Below are 22,012 nucleotides of genomic sequence, written 5' to 3' on the forward strand. Positions count from 1 at the left end.
TAAACATACTTCGGAAGCAAAAATGCAAACACAACTAATATGTGGGAGTTCCAATGATCATAAGGAGGTGTCATATTCCCGTTGTTTATCGGTGTCATCTGGGTGCACCGCTGCTGAGAGTCATCGGCGTACGGCATCGGATTTGAATAAAGCGCAAATGCGTTCTTCAACTGAAGCTCATGCCAGTTCGAAGTCGCAAATAAATAAACAAAAGGGTTGTGAGCATGTTGAAATGCGAGTGAAGAAATGAATTTAGTTCGTGCTAATGTGTCTGGCTGGTCCGAAGGGTGACATCGCTAACAATCTCTCTGTTCAGGAAAATGAACATGAATGGAATGTTGTGAGCCACAAACCAATTCGCAAACGGCGCAAAGCTCTGGTTGATGGTAGTTCTATTGGTTCTACTACTATTGAAGGATTAGATATACTTCATACTTCATTCACTTTTATTTTAGCACTCGGTTGGCCATGGAAAATCGACACATTTCACTCTGTATAGTACGAAAATGCGGGGTTATGAAGCTTGCCAAAACATTTTTGGGTTTTAAATTAACGCTATGTTGCCCTTTCTACGTAAAAGTTTCTGTTATTACGTATTTTATCACAATGTCGAATCTCTTCGGAAAATATGTGACGAACATAATTGAAGAAGTTTATACAAACTGATTGTGGGCATATAAAATCCAGATATTTGCATGGAAAATTCAAGAGATCAGTATAATATTATATAATATGCAATAGCTTGAAGAGAGTTAATATTCGTTATCTTCTTTGGCTAATGTTTGAATACGTTACATCAGTTGTAGATTTCAAAAATATTAACCCGAAGATGAAATGCATATGATGCATTTCCCTAGTTGGGAATGGGGTACCTGCAGAAATTAACAGATAATTACAAGAATGTTAAATTCTTCAACAAAAATCATCTTGCATCAATAAAAGTAAATGGATTTAAAGAAAGTTTCAAGTCAAGATGTATTTCACCTCTGAACAAAATTTCGCATGAATAAACAATTAACAGGACAACTGGCGCGTATTTGTGGCTGTTCATCTTAATACATTGATATAATAATAATTGGGTATTCATTGAAACCTTAAGACATTTACAATGTATAGGACAAGTCAAATGCAAAATAGAATAATCAATTTTCGGGAACTTATTATACGATGACATTCATCGAAAATCCTGTAGTAACCTTTTCGCATTAATTCACTCAAACATAAAATTCCCAAGTGCCACCACTTTTTCGGGTCTCCCAAATCCTCTTCAATCACAATCTTTCTAATTGTGGAAATATTCAGCTGAAATACAAGTCGTTTGAATTCAGATGAAACATTATATAAATTCTCTTACATTGGATATGTTCGCTGAAGTCTGACGTATTGTGGATTCTGGAATATCAGGGTATAACTATTCGAATGAGCGGACCTGAATTCTAAATAGCACTTCCTGAAACCCTGCTTTTTTTTTCAATCACTTTCGGCATTTAATAAAAATTGATATTAGTTGTGGCAACGGTGTTATGACATTAACGACATTTCATGAGTGCCAACCTTACTCCGTTCTAATTACAAAAACTTGAGAAAATAATTTCATGGCCAACCGACTGCTAAAATAAATGTGAATGGATTATAGATACAAAGATTTTCATGTGTCGAATCTGAAGCCGGATAAAACTGAATACAATCTACAAAAATTTCTGAAACAAAAATTTTCAAACGTCATCAGTGGTAAGTTGGTATCTCGTTATCCGGAGCAATACGCTTCATTTAAGGTTTCATTCCCGAGTTCTGAATATGAGAAAGCTCTTGATAGTGCAAACTGGCCAAACAAAGTTAATGTACATCATTTTTTCCATCGGCGCAAAATCCATCGACCACGAATAGATTGAAGTCTATCGTGGATGATATTTCACAAGCTGTCATATTTGGTTTAATGCAGCTAAATGTACAGTGTATTTCAAATAAAATGAATAGTTTAGAGGTGCTGTTAGAGGAAAAACATCCTAATGTTCTCAGTGTCTCGGAGCATTGGTCTAGGGTGGATAGCGTTACGTCCATGGTGTTACCAGGTTATACACTGTGTGATTATTTCTGTCGCTCTTCGAGGTAAAATGGTGGATCGATGCTGTATGTAAGAGAAGGGCTCGAGGTAAAAAATTTAAAAGTGTCCCAATTCTCAGTGGAGATGCACGTGGAAATCTGCGGTATTGCGGTTACGGTTGGTGATACAAGGTATGGCGTCTTGAGTATTTATAGACCTTGCCCAGGAGACATTGATCTGTTCTTTGAAAACATGTTTTGTTCTTTGCAATCTTGCATATTTAATGTCGATTTCATTTTCTTATGTGGTGATCTAAAAATCAATTCACTTACAACAGATTCCAGCAAAACTAAACTCCTTAACGAGCTGTTAGATTGCTTCAATCTTACTTAAACGTCTGACATTGTAACCAGAGTATACACTAATGTGAATGTTGTCACTTCCACTTCCAAAGTTGATTATATCATCTCCTGTTTTGATCTCTGTAATAACAGTGTACTGTTTTTGAGCCTCACATAAGTGACCATAGGGCAATGTTGTTAAAACTGTATTTGAAGCCTGTATCTGGTCCAAAGACCAGAATGTCCATCAGAAATTTTAATCAGAGCAACCTGAACAGGTTGATTGCATGCTTGTCAGATAGCAATTTTGTAGATCTCTACTCGGAGAGCGATGCTGACCTATGCTTTGAATCATTCAGCAATGAAATCTTGTACTTTATTGATGTGTGTTGTCCTATAAAAGATATTTTTGCAACCAGTTTTCGTAAAAATTGGATAACATTTGAAATAAATCAGAGCAAACAGAACTTGACCAATTTATATTGGCTTCACTCAGTTTTACGTTCACCGTCCAAATTTAAAAATACAAAACTGCAGCACATCTCACTAATAAAGGAGGCTAAAATGAATTATTACAGTTCAAAAATTAATAATTCTGATAAGAACAAAACACTGTGGAATATTGTTAATAAGAGTATACTTATTAACAATATTCCACAGTGTTTTGTAGGAAGATGAGGGCTCATAACCCAGTAGATATCAACTTAGATGCAGTAAAATGCGATAATCCTTCGGTGCTGGTTAACATGTTTGCTGGTCACTTCACCTCAATGGCTAAATCTAAGTTGAAGACTTGTTACGGTGACAACTTGTCCATTTCTTGTACCACATCATCTTTAGTTGATGATACTTTCTATTTCGATCCAGTAACTTATGTTAGAAGTCCTTGATGCAATTAAAAATCTGAAAAACAAGAATTGCATAGGGTTACATTCCATCTCAACTCAAATTTCCCAGTACTCTCAGGGAGTCCATAGTTATCCCGATACACAAGGGCGGCAACTTGGATGAAATCACTAACTATCCTCCCATTTCGGTCTTTAGTGTCTTATCGAAAGTTTTAGAAAGAATCGTGTTTACAAGGCCTGTAGATGAAATGACAACAGGGATGGTCTCGATATCTTTTAGCTTCCACTGTTTCCTGGTTGGTTCCTCGAGATTTCTGTATTTTGGAATTCTCTCGGTGTGTCTATCTAGAAGATTGTTATTATTTGGAATGTCCACGTCGATGAATAGTGCTGTGTCCTCATCCCTATTGAGCAATATGAGGTCTGGTCTATTGTGAGTTATTTTCGGGTCTATGAGAACCGTGCGATCCCAGTAGGCTTTGTGATTTCCCAATACAGAATCGGGATGGTAATTGTAATAAAGAACCTTTTGTGATTTTAGAAGTTGGTATTCTTTCGTCATCTGGCTCTGATTATATTATTATTATTGTTTATTATTACTCTGAAAGAAATTATGATTTCATTACATTAAAATGTAAAGTAAAAATATAACATAGCTTGTATATCATTTGATTGAAATCAAAATTTCCAGCGATCAAGAAGGAACACAAGGATTATATCAAATGCCTCTGCTTCCTATTGGATGCTCCAATCAATAGAGATCCTGAAAGATGTGAGGATGCCATTCCACAACTTATTAGAACATTGGATGATGTACAAGATGAAAATAATGATATGGTAAGTTGAAAATTCCTAACAATCCCTACTAATGTGGGGGTTTTTTCGAAGGAGAGTTTTTTTTGGAGAAGCTAGAACTAATCAAAACGAATAATTTTACCAAAACTCGTATCCATGAAATATTCAAGAGCACGTAACTATTATTATTATCCCCCTAAATCCAATTCGATTTCATGAAGATTCAAGTGCAGATGTGAAAGTCGGTTGTAAAAACAGCTGCAGACGCTTATTTATCTATTATGCAGAGGCGTAGTCAAACCTTTTTCAGATCGTCACTGATACTTCTGTAGCACTGAAGGGTTTTATATTTAAAAAAAAACTGAAAGTAACTATTATATCACTGAAATGGCGGACTGGAAAAAAACTTTGACTATGCCACTGCACCCTACATGGAAAAGTGTCTGTAAAGTGTTACATTTGTATTTCGATATCACTGAAACTTTACGAAATAGAGGAGTTTTCACTTATAACTTGAAAACAAACGAAGAAAGAGGGATGTGGTTTTGGACATTATCCACCTTTTGATAATCGAGGTTGGAAACGTGCCATTCATTTTTCCCTAGCACTTATGTCTTCAGAGCTGCCATTCAATCCCATTAATTTTGCCCACCTTGTAAATTGGACATGAAAGAACGACTTTTCTATAGAATGTTTTTTTATTCTCAAACATTTGTTGAATGGTGTTTGTACACCTCAAATGACAATTTGGAGGGAGTCAAATCAACATCAAGTACAAGAACCACAGAAAGAGTAGTTGAAATGGGATAAGTAAAGTGTGAAGACACCAAGGCAAGAAAAACCCTCTCGGCCATTAAAAAAGGATAATGAACAATACAAGATCATACGTACAAAAGGGATTTTTGTCCGTCGCTCTGATGCTGATGATAAACAAGTAAATATCATAAGACGTTTTCGGAAACTTACTTGGGTTCATTCGATCCCTAACTTTGCGTTCGTTTACCTAACCCGAACATCTAACCCGTGTTCGGAAAGTACGGTGCTGCTACCTCGATCACTGACTCGGGTTTATTTTCCGTAACCTTACACAAAAGCGGGGTCGTTCGAATCGCTAGAGTCACCGCATGCGCACTGCAGTTTAGTTTTGTATCTGAAAAACGCGGGAATAAGCTTCCTACTCTTATTCTCAATAATTATGGAAAGAGAAGAGAATTCGGCTCAATGTGAAATGTTTGGTTTCATAAACTAATTCCACTATAGCTGCAATCCTCCTAGTGATCAATATCAATATCTATTTATCAAAATTAGGAGCACGAGGAGAATTGCAGCTATAGTGGAATCAGCTTATGAAATTTCATATTGAGCCGAATTCTTTTCTCTTTCCATAATTATTGAGAATAAGAGTAGAAAGCTTATTCCCGCATTTTTCAGATACAAAACTAAAGTGCAGTGCGCATACGGTGACTCTAGCGATTCGAACGACCCCGCTTTTGTGTAAGGTTACGGAAAATCAACCCGAGTCAGTGATCGAGGTAGCAGCACCGTACTTTCCGAACACGGGTTAGATGTTCGGGTTAGGTAAACGAACGCAAAGGTTAGGGATCGAATGAACCCAAGTAAGTTTCCGAAAACGTCTAAAGAGAACAAGGCGGGAGAGTAAAAATATAAAAAGTATATTTACTCAAACAGGCAATAAAATGCGCAAAATAATAAATTCCTTTCCAACTTGATTTTATCCTTGTTAATGTTATTTCACTTCGTTTTACTGACCCTGATCATTTTTCATTTTGAGTTATACTAACAAACTAATAGCCTATTCTCACATATTGAAGTAATCTTATCGACTTAGGATAAAATGCACAAGTCTTCGAAAGTCTTGGCCCCCCTATCAACTCCCAACTTGTTGAATGTAACATGACAATTTTTTGTTTGTGGAATCTTTACTATTTTATCACTTGAATGAAAACAATAAACAAGCAAAAAATGTTTCTTGTTTGGGAGAATACAGGTGTATTCGAAGTTAATCTGTTTTCAGCGAATAACAAGGGTTGTAATATTGTGAATATTCCGCGGAAAATGCCAGGAAATACCATTTTTCAGTTTGACCGGGCAAAAATAATAGCTCTATTTCAGGAAGCTTTATCGAACCACCAGATTGCGCAACATTGTAATATTCCACGGTATTCAGTAAGGCGAATAGATTGCGCACCGTAGCAGCTTGTTTTTTGTTGTTTCGATTCTCTTGATATAGCTTTTCGCAGCGAATGCCCAAGTAACTGATCCATAGGTCATCGGAGGCTTGGCGAACGCTTTGATTGTTTTCAATTCTATCTCTTTCGCTATATGACTCCTTCTACCTAATAGTGGGTAAAGCCGGTGCATCGCTGCTTTAGTTTTGTCAATCGCTTGTTTTATGTGGAGCTTCCAAGTCAGTCCTTTGTCTGGTGTTATCCCTAGATACTTTACTTCGTTTTTCCATTCGACTTCTTCTCCATTGATTTCTAACTTTATTATCAACATGCGTCAATCTGTGTCATTAATTTCTAAGTTTATAGTAACTCTCAGCCTTTTCTTTTGTAATATTATTGTTTGACTCTTTTGCCTGTTAAATTTAATTTTCCACTTTATCTTCGTTGTATAACTTCTATATTTCGATGCGAATAATGCAAGCATTCTCTGTCGAATGCTGTGGCAACGTCTAGTTATATTGGATCTGTAGCTCGATTATTTTGAAAACCTTCTGTAATGTATTCTGTTAGCCTCAATAATTATTCTTTATTGTTCTGCCGAGTGTTCTTCCCGGAACAAAATTTTTCTGTGGGTAAGAGATTTACCTATTCAGTTTCTTCTGTAAGCCTCTTGGCTATTATTACTTTTTCAATTATTTTACCAAGAGCCGATAGTAGGCTTATCGGTCTGTAGTTTTGTGAGAATTTTCTCTCATTTCCAGTTCTGTTGAACACAATGACTTGGGCAGTTTTCCACCTTCTGAGGTAGTGTTCTGTTCTCATGATTTTGTTGGCTATGTTTGTTAATGCTGCAATTCCTTTTCCTGACATTTTTTTCAGCACGACGTTCGTTATTTTGCCTCCACCTGTAGTTTTTCTCATTTTCTGAGTTTTACTTATCTCTCTGATTTTCATAGGTGACGCTGTATTTTTTTATTTCTACCACGACAGGTGGTTTATTAATTTCTTCTTCATTTTCTTCTACCTGCTCTTCCAGATCTTCATCTTCATTGTCGTCTTCAACCTCAATTATTTCTCTATTGTAGCCGCCAATGTCTCCGCTTTTCCGTAAAGGTGTTCCTACGTCATTCATCTAGGTGCAAGGCAAGGTTTTGTGTCGTTTCTTTTCTAAGACAATTTTGCATTTTCCATGCAGAATGTTCCATAATATCAAAAATTCCTGACTCTATTAAATGCTGGCAAATATCGAATTGCCCAGAGCCCGTGAGCTGTTTATGTCGGCTAGTGTGATGCGTCTGAATATCATTATCTTATCGTATTTGAATCGACTTAATGATTATTATCGATTAGAACCGTCCTTTCTATAATACACAGTTTTATTTTTTTTTTTTCAGATTGAAATATCATGCGTGATTCTAGAAACTTTCGAAAGGTGTATTTATCATCAAAATATATTGAAGCAGCAGTTGAAACATGATATAATCGAAGTTCTCATCAATAAATTGGAAAAGTTACTTGGAAGCCGAAAGTATTTGAAAATTAAACACAAACTAGAGAGGAAAAAGGATAATAATGATTCCATAGCATCAAACAGGAAGGTAAGGAATTGATGATGTTGCAGGTCGTAATCAATAGTAAAAATCAATTCATTACAAGACTAAATAATATTTTAGTTCTTAAGTACGATATAAAGGGTGTCTACTACACACAAGTGGCCAAACTTCAAGGGGGGATCAGATGAGTGATTTGCAACAAAAAATGTCATATAACACATGGTAGAAATGTTGACGGTTATTCTACAATTTAACATTTGTTGATTTCACGAAATATTTCAAGTTTTTTCATAAACTCAACCATTATTCAGTTTTCCTTGTATCCTCGTCAAATTTGACCACATATTCGGAAAGGGCAATAGATTTCCTACGAGATAAGATCTGTGTGCAGATAAAAGTTTTATTGCGGGCGTGGTAAGGAGATGAAAATCACTAGTCCGAAGTGAACAAAGTTAGTCCTATTTTTCCAATGGTTTTATCGATGAAAAATTAATAATTATACACATGTTTTTTTTTTCAGTAAAAGATACGTCATTCAGTGTACTTTCGAATGGCATATCAACTTTTGTGCTAGCTGCTTATCCAAGGCCATAGTGTCATGGCGAACAAGATAACAACGAAAAAGTCGAAAAATTCCGAACATGAATTTGCTCTATTTTGAAGCTCTTCATGATTGAATCTTGATATAATTCTCATGGAAATTATCAATTTACCTTGAATCAAAATAATGACAAAAAAATCAACTCAATTTTAATAATTTAGATTTTATGGAAAAATAAAAAGAAAACAGAACTCTACTACTTTTTTTCAGAACGCCTCCTCCTTGTTTAATACATTTGACACATCGTTTTCGTACTGAATCTACAACTCTTCGAAGTTCATAGCGTTTCTGACGCATTTCTGCACAACACAATTTTATTCTATCGATGAGCCTCCCTCGAGTCTGAACGCGAATTTGAAAAACTTTCTCTTTCAAAGTATTCTAGACATAAAAATCCAAAAGCGTAAGGAAGGGGCTCCTTGGTGGCCATCTTACCAGACCGTACCTTCTGGTCCATTGCATCCCAAAATATTCATTCAATAGATCTCGAACATGGCTGCTAAGCAGCCATCCATTTGTGACCAGATATTTCGTCTGTTGAACAGGGGCATTTCGTCCAATATGTCTTCAAGTTGCTTTGGATTAATCTAATAATTCTTCAGCATTAAGGCGATCGGGAAGTATAACTGGTCCGAAAAGTTCTCCTCTCATGACTGCCAACCACACATTGACCCTTAACTTGTTGGAAAGGAGAAATAATGGTCGCATGATAGACTTGTACAAATGTCTGCCCATTTGGTTGTCATCTGTTGGGAAAACGTACTTTCCAACCGCTGCGCGAGCATTTCCATCCGCATATCCATAAATGAACAACATATCGCTACATTTGGAATTTTTCGACATTTTCGTTGTTATCTTGTTAGCCATGATATTATGGCAGAGGATAAGCAGCAAGCACAAAAGTTGATATGCCATTCGAAAGTACACTAAATGAGGTGTTTTTTACTGAAAAGAAAACATGTGCATAATTATCAATTTTTCATCGATAAAACCATTGGAAAAATAAGACTAATTTTGTTCACTTCGGACTCGTGATGTTCATCTCCTTACCACGCCCGCAATAAAACTTTTTTCTGCACACAGATCTTATCTCGTAGGAAATCTATTGCCCTTTCCGAATATGTGGTCAAATTTGACGAGGATACAAGGAAAACTGAATAATGATTGAGTTTATGAAAAAACTTGAAATATTTCGTGAAATCAACAAATGTTAAATTGTAGAATAACCGTCAACATTTCTTCCATGTGTTATATGACATTTTTTGTTGCAAATCACTCATCTGATCCCCCCTTGAAGTTTGGCCACTTTAAAAGTAGACACCCTATATACAATAAGGTCCTTCCGTTTGCAAAAAAATTGTAGCACTTTTCTACACTCGATATGATTTACACCAGCGCAGCGTAAATGAAGTGTAGTTTATCTACACATAGCCAAAAAGAGATGTAGATAAACTACACCTCCTCTACACTGGTTTAAATTCAATCAGCAAACGAATACTAAAATGGAGTGTAGAAAAGTGCTACACTTTTTATGCAAACGAAAGGACCTATTTTCTTCACTTCTAACGTATACCAATTGTCTGTTGATTTCTACTTTGTAAGACGGGTATTTTCTAAAAATTTCACTTATATTTAAAGAGTATTGTTAGGTATCAAGGAGGAAAGAAAATGACCGTTCAAATAATCATTTTTTGCTCTCACCAGAATATGATCTGAGTCAGCATCTGCCCCTCGCAAGTTCCTCACTTCCAAACAACTGCTGGCATGTCGGGCGTCTATGACCACATGATCTATTTGGTTCCGGGTCTTCCCATCGTTTGAGATCCATATTTGTTTGTGGATATCCTTATGCTCAAACATTGTTTACTCAATAAACTGTATTGTATGATGTTTCTGGATATACCAGTGGTTTTCTGTTCGATAAGTTGCCCGAGTTGCTCATAGAATATGTCTTTGGTTTCTTAATTTTTTTTCTGTTGGCGCGTGTACAGGCACAAGGCAGTAATTATACCATCGTCCTCGTAAACGCAAGGAGCAGAAGCGATCGTTTACGGTTTAAAGTCTTATCACAGTTGGAAAAAGTCTCTCATTTACTACAAATCCAGATCCAAAATGGTGCATTCCATGTTGGTTTCCGCTATAGAATAACACTTCCGGCTCCTGGTCATATTATTTCTTGGATATATGTCACATCCCTGTTCAGCAATTTGTTGAGTCGTTTCTGTGGACGCTCCTGGTCGGTACCAACTCAATAAATTCCATGTACCAAAACTCATGCCATGTTTCCTCTGCAATTGTCGTTTCCGTGAATCCGTCCTTGTCCGAGGCATGCTGTTTGAGTGTTTTACAAGGTGGAGTTGCTAACACCATGTAAAACCCTCCTCCTTTATCCGGGCTTGGGACGGACAGCATCGCACCTAAGCTATTCAATTCGCCCAGCGACAATGCAGGCGGAGTTGAATTATATTTTTATCTTTATATATTCAATTATACTCCTTTCCGTAACTCACTTCATCGACTTATGATGAATACTACTAAACCTTATTTAATTTTCGAATTCAAGCATGCTTGTTAACGCTTGTGATTATTCATAGTTTAGTTTTGTTGACCTGTTTTCTCTTTGTGGTCCTGCTGATGATAATGGAAAATAAATACATATCATTACCATTAGCATGATTAATCTGAGATTCACGGTTGAGCTTGCATTGCAGTTCAGATAGTTGAAGGTTGCCTTTAAGTTTGACCGTGTGAAAAAAGGTCTTAGACAAAATTTGTTCGAAATTTTATGCTCTACAACATTGATTATTTGATAATAGATTATTGAAGCCATTGAAACCGAGATGATCGCGAAAAACAGATTTTTTTACCTTTGACATTGAATCACTCTCGACGCAGACTGGAGATTTTATGAAACTTTTGAGACAACTTTTAGAGAGCCAAAGTAAAGGTTTATACGAGTGTCGAGCGCACTAACTCTCACTCCCTATTTGACCCCTATTTTGGGCTAACGTGACTGGACTATAATATACATATGTTGAACAACATAAACGAAAAATCTGAAATACCATTGTGAATTATCTTGTTCGACAATCTAAATTTATTTAATCTCTTGTAGCGTTTTTGGGATTCATTACCAGATTCAAGCGATGAAGAAATAGATATCCCAAATATTGCTTTACCCCCTTTCCGACCATCAAGTCCTGGTACCGGTAGTGAGTCTGAAATGATCACATCACCCTGGGCCTCGCCAAGAGCTCCTACACCACCAGGTAATTTTTGTTCTATATTTTTACTATGCTAATAAATTTGGTAGATTATACAAGAAGTTCCACAGCCACCACTCCAGCCATGAGTTCTATTACATACGAACCAAGCGAGTGTTTTGTTTTCTTTGATCGCCGCATATTTTAGGCCCTCTCTTGTTTTTAATCTATATTAATGATCTTCCATTTTACATTGATCAATCACTCAATATAATTATATTTGTAGATGATACTAATATAGTCAAAATTTTGAAAGATTTGAGTAGGGTGGCAATTGAATTGAATGATGTCTTCATTAGCGTGAAGAACTGGTGCCTCAGCAATGATTTAAGCTTGAATGCAAGTAAAACAGAGTGTGTTATTTTTCATACAGATAGAGCTAGCTATGAATTACCTTGTGAAATAAAGCTGGATGGTGTATGTGTTACGGTATGCAACTCCACCAAATTTCTTGGGGTTCACATGGACTGCAATGTGAAGTGGAAGGTTCATGTTGAGTCTCTAGAAAGAAGACTTAACTCTGCTATCTATTCCATTAATGTATTAAAAAGGTCGGTTGATGTATCAACTTTGAGAACTGTATATTTTGCAAATATTCAATCAATATTATCATATGGTATTGTCTGCTGGGGAAATAGTTCATTTTCTGATTCTTTATTCGTTAAACAAAAAATTGCATTGAGAACTATGCTAGGTATGAAGTACAGACAGACTTGTAGAGGTGTTTTCCGAATGAATAATATTCTTACCCTTATGGGTCTTTACATATATAACAGCATTAAATTTCTCATACAGCACCCAGAACTTTTCGAAGAATTTAGAAATGTGAACACTAGGACCAGACAGATTGTGAAATATATATACCCAATACATAGTCTAACACTGACACAAAATAATGCACAGTATATGTGTATCAGGATGCTTAATTCCCTGCCTGTAAAATTTCATACTATCGATGTTGAGAAAATGTTTTTGAAAAAGTTGTTTAAGTTTGTAATTACTTGTGAACCATACAATGTTAATGAATTCTTGGAATATTGTAAGGTAAACAAACACATGGTTGTGTAGGGTTTATATTGTTTGACATTTTTTCTTGTATTCGTGAATACTAAGAGATGAATAAATACTATCTATCTATCTATCTATCTATGAAGGGCACTTAAATAAACCTTTTTCATGAATACACGAGTGTCCGAAAATATCTGGGTGCCAAGGAAAATTAGAGGTCTTTAAAAACAATCTCAGTTTTTACAACAGGAAAGATTTTAGTTAGTTGCTTACTAAATTGAAAAATTTAATCAGAGCAACCTGTCAAAAACAACTATTTTAGTAGTTGTTTGACGCGATTCGAAGAAATATTGTTCTGGCGTATATTGTCGACTATTTCGTAGGAGGTCAACGCACACGGACGACAGTCTAGTGAGAAAATCGGTAATAAACGCAAACGAACGATCATTCAGTCATTGATTGTAACAAGAGATAGATAGGAATACGTTGAGATGTGTTGCGGTTTATTTGAGGTACCGAAGAATGAGAAGCAGAAATAGGATATTTTGGTTGCATCCAGTAATTTCTCAGCGTTTAATGAAAAGCCAATTTTACACCTCTTTTTGAATTTATCCCAGTCATCAATCAACTGAACACACATTTCCTCCCAAAGTTTCTTCTTCAGTATTTTATTCGAGTTCTCTGCTGTTGAGGTATCGTACAAATGTATCCTCTTCTGCACCTCACAGATTAATTTTTCAATGTCGATATCTATTTTTGATCGTGTACCTACTATTCAATACGCACGCGTACAGTAATTCACAACAGAATAGAGATCAAGAACCGACTAAACTGTCGTTCGTGTGCGTTGAAACAAGAGAAATCTATATGCTTCACCGACAATCGTGACGGGTGCAAAAATGGAGCGCGCTCCGACTGTTTTGTAGGCCCGACTATAAGTCGGTCATTCGCGTTGGTGCATTAACATATAGTTCATTCAAGAATGATTGACTTCTCGGGTGGCTATGGAAAATCGAATTTAAGTTCCTAATAGCCCATACTGATTACTGATTACTGATTGCTGGGTGTGTTGGACGGATAAACCCAAACCTGCCACTGCGACCAAGCGGTCTATTGTAGCACACAGGCAAGCTCATAGAGCTAGATCTCTCCCTCCAGTCCCATCCTGTCCAAGAAGGAGATGATGTCGGAGGGGGAGTGATTCTTGAGTTCCTCTAGGATCATCTTCGGAGAACCAAAAACTCCATGTCTAACCCTGTTTGCCGCCGGGCACTCACAGAGGATATGCTCAATTGTTTCGTCCTCCTCTAAGCAGAGTCTGCAGAGCGGGTCATCGACGATGCTAAGCTTTTTAAGGTGGGCTCTGAGTCTGCAGTGTCCTGTGAATTATAGATCTGCCATTATATATCTCAGATTTGTTCTAGAAAATCCTAGCCAACGACTGGTTTATGGGCTGGCAGGCACTGAAATAGCCTTATGCGAGTGACGCAGTCCAGAACGGTTGCGCCAGTGCTCCAGGACCTTTTGCCTTATCTAGCTGTTGTTTCGGTTCCTGATTAAGGAATTTGAAATTCCTTTACCAGGTTCCGGGCCAATAAGCATTGATGTTGCGCCTTCTCTGGCTAGAGCATCCGATGCATCGTTGCCACTGAAGCCAGAGTGTCCAGGTACCCAAATCAGTTGCAGTCTGTTTGAACTTCCCAATTTGTAGAGTTTAGATCTGCATTCAAATACCTGTGCCGAGTTGCATTTGTCTGCCGCGAGAGATTTAATCGCAGCTTGACTATCCGTTAGGATTTTTATTGATCTGCCCGCCCAACCAATGTTAAGCAAATGGCTTGCGCACAGATCAATGGCGAAGATTTCTGCCTGAAAAGCTGTCGTCGACTTTCCCAGACTAGCACTGAGTTTAGTCAGCGGTCTACGGCTGTAGACTCCGGCTCCAGATCCCTGACTGGTTCTGGAGCCATCAGTAAACCAGCAAGGTCCTTGTAGATAGAATTCCTTGTGACGGAGCCATTCGTCTCTGCTTGGAATCAGAGAACTGAAGGTTCCATCCGTGCTGGTTCTGGTGATTATTTGATCAGTTCTCATGCCCATCACCTCGTCTGTCTCCAGTTGGACTGATAGACGACTGGGCACGAAAGTGAGTTTGTCAGGCTCATTTACGGTAAAGTGGTGGAGCCTGTGGGCTGCTAGTCTTGCCTCTCCCTGGACAAAAATGTGAAGGGGAGGGAGGTCTAATAGCATCTCCATGGACGCAGTTGGAGTAGAGCGGAATGCCCCCGAAATCATGAGGCATGCTGTTTTCTGGAGTTTCGAAAGTTTATTTTGGGTTAGAACGCGTTCTGTGCATTTTCGAAAATGTGGGTGCTAACTTCACATTTTGGGGGAGTCATTTTCCCATCATAGGTTAGGTTACAAGCGAAAATTTTTGTGTTACAAATAGTTACTAACGAGTTACAAACGAATGCAAAAATATTATCTTCATTTTCGAAAATGTGGGTGCTAACTTCACGTTTTTGTGTTACAAATAGTTACTAACGAATGCAAAAAAAATTTTCTTCATTTTCGAAAAAGTGGGTGCTAACTTCACGGACACGTTTTGTTGCTCTGACGAGATCAAATGAGATCGAAATCATGGTCGGCATCTACTCTTTGTCGACGAAATGAAAATTTCTGGTAATACTTCAAGCGATGGTAGTTTTTAGTTCGATTGAGATCGTAACATTTAGTGATTTAATTATCTGCGGATGTTATGCATCTGAATTAATTCGTTTATTATTCACCTGCCTTACTATGAAGGCGTGATCCATTTATTATTTTTGATGAGATTTTTATATGCCATGTTTAGTGGACCTATATCAGACCGCGCATTGATTGAATTAGGGTGCCTTTTGAAGAACAGCATCTTCTTGAAATTCCTTCTAAACCAGCCTCCCTATACCCTGTACGAAATCTTTGCGTCCTCAAAATCAAACTTTTGTCCTTCAAGGCATGTTGTACAAGAGCTGTTGAGTCCGACTGTTTCTTACAATCTGATGTTGTTTCAGTCTGGTACCGAAATACTGCTTTGTATGACCGATGTACGAAGCCACACAATCCCTACAATATATTTTATAAACTGAACATGATTGTCTATAGTCTGGATCGCTATCCTTTAACCGCAAAAATAGGGATCTGACTGTCTTTTTATAATAGGGGACAATCATAGAATCAGTTTGATATATTTGTTATTTTTGTCGTCAGAAGCAGGGTAATCCCGTGGTGTTGCAGGATTGGAAGAATGAAAAATTCTATTAACAAGGCTTTTCGACTAACCATTCTGAAAAATAATTGTTGCATGCTCTCTAAAATTCTTTGGTTGGAAGGACTCATGTGACATATTCAGGATTTTATGTTTGTCCATCATCTGTATATTGTTTAACTCAAGTGTTTGAAACAATATTTTCGGTTCCTAAAGCAATTTCAACCACTTATTTTATTTTTTCTTTCCAGGCGAAACCAGTACCTTCTATCTTCAGGAGAGTGATTCTGAAGACTACTCGCCAGTCTGCAGTGAAAATGAAGATAATGATTATGAAGTACCACAAATGATTCAGGGAGAGAATGATGATTTCAATGAAATTGGAAAGAAATCGGATACTTTCGATATTCTAGAGAATATTGAGAAAATTTCCGAGGAAGATTTGAAATTTCGATTGATTTATCATTCTCTATCACTCATAAGGATCTATGGGAATATTTATCCGTTACCCTCTCAGCTTTGCTCAGATTCCCTAATTATGATTCTGGTGAAATGTGCTTGTTATTTCGGCCGAGAAAGCAGAGCAACGACCCTCGCAAAAACTGTAATTATGAAAATTTTATCGTAAGTTTTTTTACCGTACCTTTTTTTATTTATTATTTTTATTATTCACTTACAACTTCTGGGTGAGTCTTCAAGAAGTAACGAGCGTTCAATAACAGTCATCGCTGTGTAGGCAATGGAATTTTTAATATGGATATTTTGTACTTAAACGTAGTTTTTAGCTGCTATACCTTTTTGTAGCTAAACTTAAAAGTGGACACTTTTCATTATGATAGATAGACATCGCCATTGTTCAAATACATAGAAACCAGTAGCGGCTGCTCAATAAATGAACATGTGCGCGTTTACCTCCAAATAATATCTTCATCTAAAGGAATTTACTTTTGGGTTTGACGTGAACGGGACGTTTTCCATTTGGGTATTTAATTTGATTTTTCATTTCCGATGTATTTCAGACTACAGACGGCGGGCTAACTTACTTGACAACTACTTTGAACGCCAATACAAATGTACGCGTAGACTGCTCTCTCGAACTGATCCTGAATTGGTGCAGCAGCTACCCCTCGCGTCCTACACGTCCCGTAACAGTCTATAGTATTTAGCTGACATAGGTACACATCCAGCATGTGTACTTCGTAAAGCTAAGGTCACATGTATCCATTTATCCGACGGCACGATAATACGACGGCTCTCTTATTGGTCCACAGTTAAAATATTGTAACATATATAGGATGGAACATCACCTAACTAACCTAACCTCAATACAATGTTTATTTTTCATACTGTTGGAGGGGGTCCTCTTGAAAATAAAAGGTTTTCCACGGCAAATTCGATTATTTTATCAAATCTAGTCAGCGATACAAGACAGAACGTTTAATGTCGGTTTAAACCAAATTTTGAGGTTTTCTTCGATTTGTAAAACTTTCCGCTGTACTAGGAGGCATGTGACATACCGTTTATAGTCACGGAATTAAATGTCAATTCGTACTAATTTTTTTCGGACAAACGGATACATGTGACCTTAGCTTAAGTCGTGTCGTCGTGCGTGGCCGTGGGTGAGCTACTGTCCACCGTGTTTTTTGTATTCGCGCAATTATTACCGAAAAATTTGGAGAATTCGATTTGCATTAGCGTACAATATTTGAAAACAATTCGTTTTTCTTCGCTGACATCAGAAGAATAATAAAAAATCAAAAGTGCGGGTCGTTCAAAACCGAATTTATCGATCACGCATTCAACAAAATGTGAAACTCACGATTATAAAAGGACCTTTAGAAGAGACACTTATGAAAAAGTGTGCACATTACCCGAAACGAAACGGCTGTGGTTACACTTAAATTTTCTACTAACTGATGAAATATTTCAAAATATCTATTATTCCGAAAATATTTTCCACGGAGTATTGACCTTCCGTGAATATCCCTGTGTAATAATAGTAATTATAATGGGCTTCATCATATGACTTAATAATCTTTTATTTTTCAGAGTTAACGAAAACCTTATACCAATGATGCAGTCCGACGTGATCTATGCAATATTTTCTTTGAATAAAACAGATCATGGCTCTGATTGTGAAATATGCTCTCATTTTCAACTGGTAGGCGAGCAAGTTTTAGGAAAATTCACTGTTTTGATAGAGTCTGGTTGTGGAAAAGGGGACATCGCAAACAGATTGATATGTGGAAATGAAGAACAAAAGAAACAGATTGCTATGGCAATTCCGTATATTGTGGGGTAAGCTGCATATTTAGAAAAATACTAGGCATTTTATTTAAATATTTTTATATAAACTAAGCAGTCAAGAAGTGGAATCACCAAAAAAGTTCATAGTTTTGACTAGCATTAACTCAACAGATTAGAATTTTTTTCAATATATTCTTGTTGTACAGTGTGTGAACGTGGTCGCACCGAACCAGTTCATCAGGGGATTTTGTAACGTGGGTATCATCGTATGAAACAAATATAAGATCTAATAATGCATTTTTTATATTCCTTGTTGTATTTATTACATTTAAATTGAGAACTGCTGCTGTATTACTCAAGATAAACTGCGGCCTAGTCATAACACAAAAACTGTTCTTATCAGATGTGTCCCAACATTCGCCAGACATATTTAAGTCTCCACAGCAGCTCAGATTTACATTATCGTAGATATCAACCATTTTTTCGAATTCATTTAGGTAGGATTCATACTGTGAATCGGTACTGCTCGGTGGAAAATAAACATTAGATAAAATGAAAGCTTCGGAATTTGCTTTCATCAGCACCAAAATTTGTTCGATATTAGAATCGAAATTGAACTGAGACATGAAATTTAACTTAATGGCCACTAGGACACCACCTCCAATTTTTTTAGTACTCGTGTTACTGTCTCTGTGTTTTCTATAGATATTATAGTTATTCAAGCCTAATTCAGCATTATTAAAATCTGGAGAAAGCCACATCATAGTCTATATTGGAGATTGCAAGTGAAGTGAAAACTCATTTAATTTGGTGCGCAGTCCTCTAACATTTTGGTAATAGCAAGTTGAGGCTAGAGGCATATTTTTTATTATTGGTCATTGGAGAGTGGCAGAATCTGTATGATATCGAATTTATTGCGAATTTCGAAATGATCTAATTCTTACTCCATCAGGCCATGCTCCAGGTTGAAGGAGCTCCTCGAGTGACATGTCGCTGCTACCGAATTTGAAGGACCTCTTAGGCGTTTTAGACTTTAAATCAAAACATAAGATGTCCTTATTAGGCCATTGTTCTCTCGCATATGATTGGATATTCTCAGCTGTTGTATCATTTGATTGCAGACCGCCAATCCATATCCAGTTTCTTCCTTTTGCAGCTGGTTTTAGTAAGCTGTTGGCTGTTGGGGGTTGCAGTGCCCTTTACGAAGTTGTTCCTTTTCTTCTTGGCGTTAGTTACTACTGTAAATGGTTCTTCTTCTATCTGTTGGTCATCCACAACTGAATTTACTTCCTTCAACGATGCTTTATTGTTTGTTCTCTCCGCAAAGCTCGTCTTTTTCACTGTTTTTTCTTGAACTTTTTCCGAACTCTCAGAATTCTTTTCCTTCAATTCATTGGACTTCACGTTTTTCTCATTATGAATCCTTATTCTATTGGTTTCATGGGAATCTCGCGAAGATAAATGGCGTACCAGGTCAATGTTGGATTCCTTTAATGTTGTTATCTCAGTTTTTAGGTCATTAAAGGTTTTCTATATTGTTGTCTTCTATAATTGCTTTGTAAAGCGAATCTTTTATTCGTGTACATTGTGTATGATATTCTGACTTACAGAAGTCGCATTTGATCATCTTTGTGTTGACGATAAAATTATTGTGGCAAGTAACGCAGGAACTAGACATCCCGTTGTAGTTGTGTGTGTATGGTGACCTTCTCTTAATTCTAACACTTATCTTCATTAAGTTTTTTCCTATCTAAGAAAAAACCTCAAGAACACGAATCTTTTACCGACTCGACCACCTGCAACTTGCAACTAAAGGACAACTCCAAACGTCCGAAATGTTTCCAAGACCTAGATATCACTTCTTGTAAGAGCCTTCTTGCCTCTGTCATTCTAGTAGGCCATGCATTATGCTTAAAATGTGACTCCCTGCTTCCTAATTGATGGGTATTTTGAAAATTCCTTATAACTCATACCTCACCTAGGTTTTTGATAGTATGTATTTCAAATAGCCTTTCTGATGATATTCTCTAAGAAATGAGTGGGATATAAGAATATTTCTCAATAACATGGAAAAAGTTCGCGATGATGTTGAAACAATATACATAAGTGTGCAATTCATTAAAATGTTTGCAAAGCTTCAAATTTCATCACATCTTTCGAATTTTTGTGATTAGTTGATGATGGCAGGGTTTGATGAAACTGTAAACCCATGGTGATGGCATTTTGCCCACGCGTCGAAATGACATAAAATTTCTCAGGTACAATTATTTTTGAGGGCATCGTTATTATTAGCTTTCTTCGCGGTGCAATTCTGAAGCGGTGTTCTCATAGCAGTGAATAGTTCGAATTTTAATCAATGCAAAAACAAAAAACAACCCGTTGTCACCTGCAAACATGATATATCCGCAGAATCGTGTACCAATCAAATTTAAGAATTCGCATAATATCAGAACCAGTTCAGAATTGTACTGCGAACAAAGGTATTGTTCATCCACTGCAAAATATTCCTTTTTCACAACCAAAGTAGAAACTATTTTTAGCTTCTCTAATCAAACTCTTTTTCAACAGGTGCAAAACTACTTTGCATACTTTGATGATAAAGTATGAGGGTATGAAGATCTTATCGGATTGCTTGAAAGATGAAAAGCTTAGAGAAAAATGTCTCGAAGTATTATGTGTCCTGGAGATAAAACATTTAAATATGCTTAGTCCATGCCAACGGGGATTGTTCAAGGAAAAGATGTTCATCGGAAACTATGAACTTCCAGAGGACTGTAAAAATGTGGTGACCTTTGTGCTAGATGATAACTCATGTTTGAGCGCAGACCGGGATGCCCTATGCGAAAAATCTTATTTTTTCAACACTCTACTGAATGGTTCTTTCAAAGAATCAAATGAAGAATATGTGAAACTAAAGCAAACTAACTACCGTTCATTGAAATGCTTGGTATATCTATTGAATTGTGATCTTGATATGGCCGAACCAAAAGACATTCAGTTAGAAACTCATATTATATTGGATATAATTACACTTTGTCATCGATATTTATTGGATGAATTGTGCCTTTATCTCACTATATGTGTTAAGCAGTTTTGTCTGTCTGCAGAAAACATACCAATTATTTACAAATGGTCTCTAGAGTCTAACACTAATATCTTGCGGTTAGAAACTGTTACTTTTGCTTTGAAAGAAGCAGCAAATCACTGTAATAAAATGAGTGTGTTTATGAAACTTTTTGATTTAGGTTTCACTGAATTACTCGTTGAGGATATAGAGAAACTTATCTCAAGTTACATCTCTTCCTTTCGTCATAAAAAGTAGTGACTGAATAAATGTTTTATAAAATTATTAAAAATATGTGCCTATATATTTAAATACAAATATCTTTCTTTTTATATTGATGTTTCTTGATGTAATCACACCTTCCTTTTTCCCGATTAAAAAACCTGTTCTCTCAAAGTTATTTGTGTTCGAACTACTCGGTCCTACTTGAGACTTCTTTTCTCTTGTTCAAAGCCGAAATATACTAGGATATCGCGCATTTATCAATTTTTTTATAATTCTCTTAGATTAATTCATCAACCTCAAAATAATCTTCCAAAATTGGTCAATCATAACAAAACTGAATCATTCAAGGTGAGTTTGATAAAATGAACAACGTTCTCCCCCGTCGTGATGAAATCACAAACATATCTTGTTTTCAAATTTCAATTAAGTACCTACTGTTAAGTAATTTACAAATTTTGACGACAGGACGTATCTGTCTTTCCCATCTTCACCTTCATATACCCTTTTTACTTGTCCAAGAGGCCATAAATTTTTTCTTGTCCATGAGAAGTACTATACTATTTTTTCTCTCTATTCACAGCATCATT

The 22,012-nt window shown here is 36.6% G+C and overlaps 1 protein-coding gene across 1 annotated transcript in view; it reads left to right on the forward strand.

Annotated features, from left to right (window-relative positions):
* The window catches only part of LOC123315105, a 34,354-nt gene extending 12,822 nt beyond the window's left edge, over positions 1-21,532 (forward strand). The window contains exons 5-10 of the mRNA XM_044900681.1: positions 3,925-4,070; positions 7,612-7,815; positions 11,487-11,640; positions 16,141-16,513; positions 17,939-18,187; positions 20,705-21,532. Of these exons, the coding sequence (XP_044756616.1) occupies positions 3,925-4,070; positions 7,612-7,815; positions 11,487-11,640; positions 16,141-16,513; positions 17,939-18,187; positions 20,705-21,458 (1,880 nt within the window). The 3' untranslated portion in view covers positions 21,459-21,532. The remainder of the gene's footprint in view (positions 1-3,924; positions 4,071-7,611; positions 7,816-11,486; positions 11,641-16,140; positions 16,514-17,938; positions 18,188-20,704) is intronic.
* The last annotated feature ends 480 nt before the right edge of the window (positions 21,533-22,012 follow it).

The sequence above is a fragment of the Coccinella septempunctata genome, chromosome 1, assembly GCF_907165205.1.
Source record: "Coccinella septempunctata chromosome 1, icCocSept1.1, whole genome shotgun sequence".
NCBI lineage: Eukaryota > Metazoa > Arthropoda > Insecta > Coleoptera > Coccinellidae > Coccinella > Coccinella septempunctata.